Source organism: Bos indicus, chromosome 13 (genome assembly GCF_029378745.1).
Source record: "Bos indicus isolate NIAB-ARS_2022 breed Sahiwal x Tharparkar chromosome 13, NIAB-ARS_B.indTharparkar_mat_pri_1.0, whole genome shotgun sequence".
Lineage (NCBI taxonomy): Eukaryota > Metazoa > Chordata > Mammalia > Artiodactyla > Bovidae > Bos > Bos indicus.
The window spans coordinates 17,488,270-17,496,128 of NC_091772.1; the positions used below are offsets into that span (position 1 = coordinate 17,488,270).

General features: G+C 40.2%; 1 protein-coding gene and 1 long non-coding RNA gene across 2 annotated transcripts in view; one reads left to right on the forward strand and one right to left on the reverse strand.

Annotated features, from left to right (window-relative positions):
- LOC139186652 (ankyrin repeat domain-containing protein 26-like) overlaps positions 1-7,705 on the forward strand; it is a 53,800-nt gene extending 46,095 nt beyond the window's left edge. The window contains exons 14-15 of the mRNA XM_070802000.1: positions 3,708-3,790; positions 7,155-7,705. Coding sequence (XP_070658101.1) covers positions 3,708-3,790; positions 7,155-7,310 — 239 coding nt within the window. The 3' untranslated portion in view covers positions 7,311-7,705. The remainder of the gene's footprint in view (positions 1-3,707; positions 3,791-7,154) is intronic.
- Positions 1-7,859, reverse strand: part of LOC139186654 (uncharacterized) — an 85,827-nt gene that overhangs the window by 25,496 nt on the left and 52,472 nt on the right. The window lies entirely within an intron of this gene.

Sequence of the window (7,859 nt, forward strand, 5' to 3'; positions counted from 1 at the left end):
TGGGTGTAAGAGTTGGAGTATAAAGAAAGCTGAACGCAGAAGAATTGATGCTTTTGAACTGTAGTGTTGGAGAAAACTCTTGAGAGTCCCTTGGACTGCAAGGAGATCCAACCAGTCCATCCTAAAGGAAATCAGTCCTGGGTGTTCATTGGGAGGACTGATGTTGAAGCTGAAACTCCAATATTTTGGCCACCTGATGTGAAGAGCTGACTCATTTGAAAAGACCCTGATGTTGGGAAAGATTGAGGGCAGGAGGAGAAGGGAACAACAGAGGATGAGATGGTTGGATGGAATCACTGACACAATAGACATGAGTTTGGGTAGACTCCAGGAGTTCAAAGATGAAGACTGCAGTGGTGTTCCCAGTAGGGAATTACTCAGTCAGCTATGCAAGTTGGAGCTGCCAGGAAACAGGAAGCAAAGAAGGTAATGCAGAAGCCCAGAACACTCAGCTTTGGGCCACCTGGGCACAGCCTTATCGTCCTTCTGATGGTTCCAAATTAGATTTTGTGGCAAAGTCTACCTTGTGCTGACTCCTTTTATGCAACCTGCAGCCAATCAGTACCTCTTAGCAAAGTGTTTGCATTCTCCCTCTGACCATAGTAATACAATAAATAACAAAGAGAGTTAGGAAAAAGTAAGTTCGTTCAGGCTGGTATTTAGCATATACCTGAGAGTGGGTAGCAGGATTATGTTTAGAACTCTGGGACTAGTTGGGAGACTAGGTAGCCATCTAGAGACTGCCTTCTCAAAATGGGACTTCATAGCAATGTTTTATATGGCTGTCAATTCATAAGCATTAGTTATGATTATATTCAGTATAACTGCAAAAGCAACTCTGATACCAAATACTAAAATATTTCTTGTGTTTTCTGTGACTTTGTATTTTTTAGAATTGGCTTTCCCAGTGGGAATGGGAGTCATGGGAAATTTGCTACCTAGTACCTCCTTCTCAGCTGTGTCCACATAGTATATCGACTTGTTTTAGTATTTGTAATGAATTAAGAGTTCACAAGGGAGGTTGGTATAAAGGAGTGCTGTATCATTGAAAAGCAGTATATAGCAAGTCAATTCTGATTCTACTAGGACGCCCAGTCTATGGAGTAACCACATCTAATAATGTGTTGTCCATAAATACTAATTAATTTAGCACCCTTAATCAGTCATACGGTCAGGGCTATGGTAAGAAATCATCCACTGTTTGTTTTTTCATTCCTGTGCTTTTGTCTTTTCTATCCTCACCTTGCATTTACAGAATAGTCTCAGTTATCTCCTAGAATAGTGACTACAGGCTCTAAACTCAACCTGTTTGTCTATTTTTCTTTTAATCTATACAACTGAGTCTTTGCTCTTGTTTTTCCATGAGCTTGGTAGGTCCGGGAAAAACAAATTCAAATAAAATGCCTACACGAGTCCCTTCAACACTGGATGATGTGAAATAGGAAAACTACAAAATAGATAGAAGCCACTTCAGTCAGTTCATGTTGATCATTTTCTTCTCAGTCAATACATTTTATAAAACAACGAGCAGTACCTACTCCTTCAGGGTCCCTGGATTTGTACATTCATTGGTTTCTTAAAGATTTATTCTATACTGTACCCTGAAAGTTTTATATCCTAAATATTTCTGTAAACACTCCCTCAGTTCAGGCCTGTGTCACCTTTTTGTTCCCAGTATTAATGCCTTCAGATTCGTCTTCCTCCGGTTATTCGTATGCCCTTCAGATTCCTCCCTCCCATGGTGTTTAGAGTCACCAATCTCAAAAGCACACGTGACCATGAGGCACTCTGAGTCACGTTAATGTCTAGACCTCTTAAAGCACCGCTGATGCTCTCACAGTCTGACTTCTGCCTGACCCTCTGTCTCTAGCCCTTTCAGTCCTTTGCTCTAGAATTCTGAACTGCTGCTGGCGCCCTCGTCACTTGTCCCTGTTGTTGTTCAGTCGCTCAGTCCTGTCTGATTCTATGCAGCCCCATGGACCGCAGCACACCAGGCTTCCCTGTCCTTCACCATCTCCCAGCACTTGCTCAACTCACGTTCATGGAGTCGGTGATGCCATCCAAACATCTCATCCTCTGTCATCCCCCTTTCCTCCCGACTTCAACCTTTCCCAGCACCAGGTTTCTAATGAGTCAGCTCTTCGAATCCAGTGGCCAAAGTACTGGAGCTTCAGTGCCAGTGTCAGTCTTTCCAATGAATGTTCAGAACTGATTTTGTTTAGGATTGACTGGTTGGATCTCCTTGCGGTCCAAGGGACTGTCATGAGTCTTTTCGAACACCACAGTTGAAAAGCATCAGTTCTTCGGTGCTCAGTCTTCTTTTTGGTCCAACTCTCACATCCATACATGACTACTGTAAAAGCCTTTGCTTTGACTAGACGGACCTTTGTCTGCAAAGTAACGTCTCTGCTTTTTGATACGCTAAGTTTGTCATACCTTTTCTTCCAATGAGCAAGTGTCCTTTAATTTCACGACTGCAGTCACCATCTGCATTTCTTTTGGAGCCCAAGAGAATAAAGTCTGTTTCTGTTCTCATTGTTTCCTATCTCTTTGCCACGAAGTGATGGGACCGGATGCCATGACCTTCGTCAGTCCCATCCCTTCACTTTGGACAGATATCTACCCTGTAGTGTGTGTGCTTCTCTCCCCATCTTGCTACAGCCTGAAATGCTCTCCCTCTCGTGCCCTCTGTTCCCTTGAACTGTGTAAGTCTGCACTCAGGCATTATCTCTAGAAAAGCCATCCCTGACACCTTTTTCTACATTTTTCGTTAAACTCCGGTGTCTAGTACTGAGCGGAAACCTGAGAAATAATGATCAAATAAGAGAAACTGGGGCTCTGTATCAACCTAGAGGGGTGGGATGGGGAGGGAGATGAGAAGGAGGTTCAAAAGGGGTGATATATGTGTACCTATGGCTCATTCATGTTGGGGTTTGGCAGAAAACAACAAAATTCTGTAAAGCAGTTATCCTTCAATAAAAAAATAAATTAAAAAAAATGCTGTATATACTGAGGTGACTTTTAAGAGCTTGTCCTCTGCAGTCTAGGAGCCAAGAGGAGAGACATGTAAAGAAATAATTTACAGTCCAGATCTATATCTATCAGTAGGAAAATCTAGAAAGATACACTAGAAAAATCTTTAAAGTACTAAGGTAGCTACAAGGAAAGGCATACCTCTTTATCAGGGGAAAGATGGCAGTAATTAAAGACAACTTCACAAAGCAGGTTGAGCGTTAAAAGATGAAAAGTAATTTGTCAGAAGAGTAGAGGGAAGCCTTTCAGATGAAGGAACTGATAAAAGCTAAAAAGTAAGAGGAATTTTGTAAACCATGAATAATGTTGCAGTTGATGCTTGGCACATTGTTAAAAAGGTCTGTTATGAAGTAGAGAAGAGAATATATGGTGACTTTATATGTCTGTCCTGTATTTTGTTTGGTTTCTGATTGTTTTGTTCACTGATGTTTGGATCAATCTGTGACTGAATCTTTGAGCTGTTTGTGTGCCTGTAACCTGGTGACATCTGGTATTTCCCAAATGGTTTGTGGAATTTTTTAGGTCATTGGAAGTAGTTCTTAAAGAAGTAAATATTCAGCTGAAGATTAAGATTGATTTAATCTGTCATTCCATACAATATTTTAGATCTATGTTTTAAATGAGGATTATGTCTTTTATCTAAACATTCTAAGTAATTTTAACTAAACATGCAGATCTGTCAAGAGAACTAGACTTGGAAATGATAACAGAGGAAAAACAAGAAAAACTTGATGAAGATGAGAATAACCATGCACAGGTATGTAAAACTGTAAATTTCAATTTCTGGTGTAGTGCTGTATAAGAAAAAGTGTATCAAACAAGGCAAATTAGAATGGAAAGATAAGTTAAAACCCATCACAAATGAGTTAAAGTGGAAGTTCAGTGAAATTTTGTGAGGAATACCAAATTACTGCTTCTCATGAGGAAGATCCACTATGTGATAAGCCTTAAGAAGGAACAAACCAAAAGGAAATATCTCCTAATCTCACAAATAATATACCTGATTGTGAGGAAAAAGATGCATTTGGAGTATCTGTCTCTCTAGTATTCCAAGCATTTCCTGAACAAAAAGAACCCAGTCTCAAAAATGTTTTTCTGTGGTCTGTAAACTCTGGGTCCCTTGGATAGACTTGTCGTTCATCTTCAAAGCTTCATTTCCCTGAAAATAAAGTAGACTTTGAAAATTATCAACTAGACATTGAACATGTGTTTATGAAAATTGAGCAGAGTTTTTATAATGATACAGAAAATAAAAAAGTAGGGGAGCCAGTAGTTACATTCGAAGTGAAAGACCAAGAGATTGATATGCAAATGTCACAAAATATGAGGCAAGATCCCACTAATCAGAAATTAGACACGGGACAGGCATGTCAGTCTAGTCTGTGGCTTGTCTACTCTGGTAAGGTGAAACATATAATTCAAATAAAAATTCACGTTCCCCTTGCTGTTGTTAAAATGCTGATCTGAAAAATAAAGCAATACAGGACTGGTTCCAGAAGCCACTGCATGCGGATAATTGCAGCGCTAGTGACAATAAAAGCATGGAACCCGAATTAGAAAATGGGAATTCTTCTCCACCTAATAGTCATGGTGCATCTGAAATGTATGTAAATGAAGGATTAGAGAAGGATATACAGAGGTTTAAGAAGGAAATAGACATGTTACAAGTAGAGTTGCTGGCTCTGGAAAAAGAGAAAATTCAACTTCCAAAAGAGATGCAGGCTCATTTATTCTTGTTTTGGTTTTTCTCTTTCTTGATGATGTGGCCCCTTTTGATTTTCTACTAACAAATAAAGTGGGGTCATCCAAAGAGGTAATTGTGTAGAAATCGATTATTATCTCAATAACAGGAATTCAGGAAACTATTTTCATGGCTTTTGTCCTTCAGTCAATTCTAATATCTAATTGTTCTCCATCAGTCTTCATATCGGAGAAGGCAATGGCACCCCACTCCAGTACTGTTGCCTGGAAAATCCCATGGACAGAGGAGCCTGGTAGGCTGCAGTCCATGGGGTCGCTAAGAGTCAGACATGACTGAGCGACTTCCCTTTCACTTTTCACTTTCATGCATTGGAGAAGGAAATGGCAACCCACTCCAGTGTTCTTGCCTGGAGAATCCCAGGGACGGGGGAGCTTGGTGGCTGCCGTCTATGGGGTCACACAGAGTCGGACATGACTGAAGCGACTTAGCAGTAGCAGCAGTCTTCATATGGACTGGGAAACTCATTTAGCTATGTACCACGTGGTCTTCTGAGCCAGAATAAGCACCAAGGAAATTGCTTAAGAAGAATAATCAGCTAGGGTTTTGCGCCTTTTTTCCCCTTTAACTCTGTTGGGTTAAATATGTTATATTTCCATAGAATGGGAAGAAAGCACTCACTGAGAGATGGGACATGAACATGTGTTCCCTCTAATCTCTTCATTGTGGTTGAATACATGTGATCTCTGCTTTCCGAAATCGCTGGGCACTTAGATTTCCAGCATGGCCACTTCAGGATCTTTTTGATAACAAACACATGTGCTCCCACATTGCTTTAATCAGCACTCTCAAATGTTTCTTTTGAGACAGACCTTTCCATTATGTTGTTTACTAAAATGTAGAAGTTTTGACATGTGTGATTTTGTTACATAGGTTGTGTGTGTGTGTGTGTGAAAGTTGCTCAGTCAGGTCCAACTCTTTGCGAACCCTTGGACTATAGCCTGCCAGGCTCCTCTGTCCATGGAATTCCCCAGGCCAGAAAGAATACCAGAGTAGCTAGCTGTTCCCTTCTCCAGGGGATCTTCCTAACCCAGGGATCAAACCCAGGTCTCCCACATTGAAGGTGGACTCTTTAATGTTTGAGCCACCAGGGCAGCCCATAGGTAGTATAAACCCTGAGCAAAAAAGGAAAAAAAAAAAAAAAAAATTAAGTGTTTACCTACAAAGGAGAAGACTGAGTTCTGAGATGCTGTGAGATTTTTCTTCTTCAGTAATAGGTTTTGAAAAATTGTTTTTGCTCTTTTGTGTAAGAGGTGCTTTGACTGAGTTTGAACAACAGACAAAAAGACAAAACAAAACAACTCTATGTGTTCTCCTGTTTAAAAAAAAAAAAAAAAAACGGAGATGATCCCTACCCACAACTAAGGCATTGAGTTACTGTGCCAAAGTCATGCTTTTAACTTACCTGATTAATCTGATGAATTCATTTGGTAATACATAACATTCAATGTTCCAGAATTGTATCATCTCTTTTGGTGCCATAAAATGCTAGGGAGTGCCAGTTTAGGGGCCTTAAACAAAACCTTGAACATTTTTTGACTTTATTGCTGTTTTTGGTAAATAGTGGGGCAATGCTGCTGCTGCTACTGCTAAATCACTTCAGTCGTGTCTGACTCTGTGCAACCCCATAGATGGCAGCCCACCAGGCTCCCCCATCCCTAGGATTCTCCAGGCAAGAACACTCCAGTGGGTTGCTATTTCCTTCTCTACTAGGTAATTATATCTATACCCTCTAGTTGTAAGGTTTGACGGTTATTGCATGTGGAATTTGGAAGCATTAGTTATATTCCAGAATTCCACACTAACTAACAACTCCTCAGTTTCATTCTGCTCCTTGTGTTTTGGTAAACTCTGGTTCATTTAATGTAGTGAACACCATCACTTTTTTGCTATCTCCCGGATCCAAGTGAAAAAAGAATTGTAAAAGGCCGAGGGGAAAGAATAGCTTTAGTGCAGAGAGAAGAATGTTTCCTTTCTGAGGCGCGAAGGTGTCACATCCTCTCCATCCGGCTGTTTAATGGAAAATCCAGGTGGTAAAGACCAAAGAGCACAGATTTTGTGTCTTTGTCTTTTTATTTCTCTGTCTCTGCCAGTCAGATGGGGAAGACTGAATATAAATAATTGCATCTTATTAAGAATGCCATTTTTGAAATTCTGGGAATTTTGATTCTTTTCCTCAAACAGAAAGGAGCAGATTTTACAAAGATTTCAGTGACTTGTAAGTGATAAAATTAAAATAAACACAAAAATATTTTTATCACTTAAGTTCAGGGCGAGCACTGAGTCAAATAATAAAATTGAAAACAAAGATCTTTATAATCAATACACAGCAATTATTCTTAGTGTCAAACTTCCATTAAAGGTTGAAGAAGAAAAGAAGCACAAAAGCAGTGAAGTGGAAGTATCAGAGAACGTATGCGATGCTGCTGATGAGAGTGGATTGTTTCAGCAGAGAAAGCGTGGAGGAAACAGCAACCAGGAGTTTCCTGCTATGCAGAATGAGGGTTCTGATAGGTAATCCTGTATCAGTATTTAACAGCACATCCCTTCTTATGTTCCTATAAAATAATTTCTAACTTGAGCTAATGTTTGTGATGTACAGATTTTATATTTTACTAGAGATACGGTTATTTTTAATACTCTTGTCCTTTAGCCTTATTACTAGAGTTCCTTTGTTAACATGCCACCATGGTACATATTAGAGTATTCTGAATTTGACTGCATATTTGCCTTACTCAGTGTGTTGTATATTTAAATGTGTTTTGTCACTAATGAGCATCCTTTCATTTCAGTCTGAGGGCTCCTCTCAGCGTTTCTCATGAGGCGGGACTAGTGGTGATGAACTCCTCAGGTTTGCTTTGTCTGGGACAGTTTTTATTTCTTTCATTTCTGAAAGACAGCTTTTCTGGAAAGAGTCCCTTGGCTGGCAGGCTTTTCTCTCCTAGCACTTTGAGTGTGTCCATGGAGGAGGCCAGATTGCTGATGGTGGCGGGAGACCCCATGAGGCGTCGGTCTTTCAGCCGTGATGCGTCGCCGCATCATGCGGGTGGTTTAAAAGTGAGCTCTC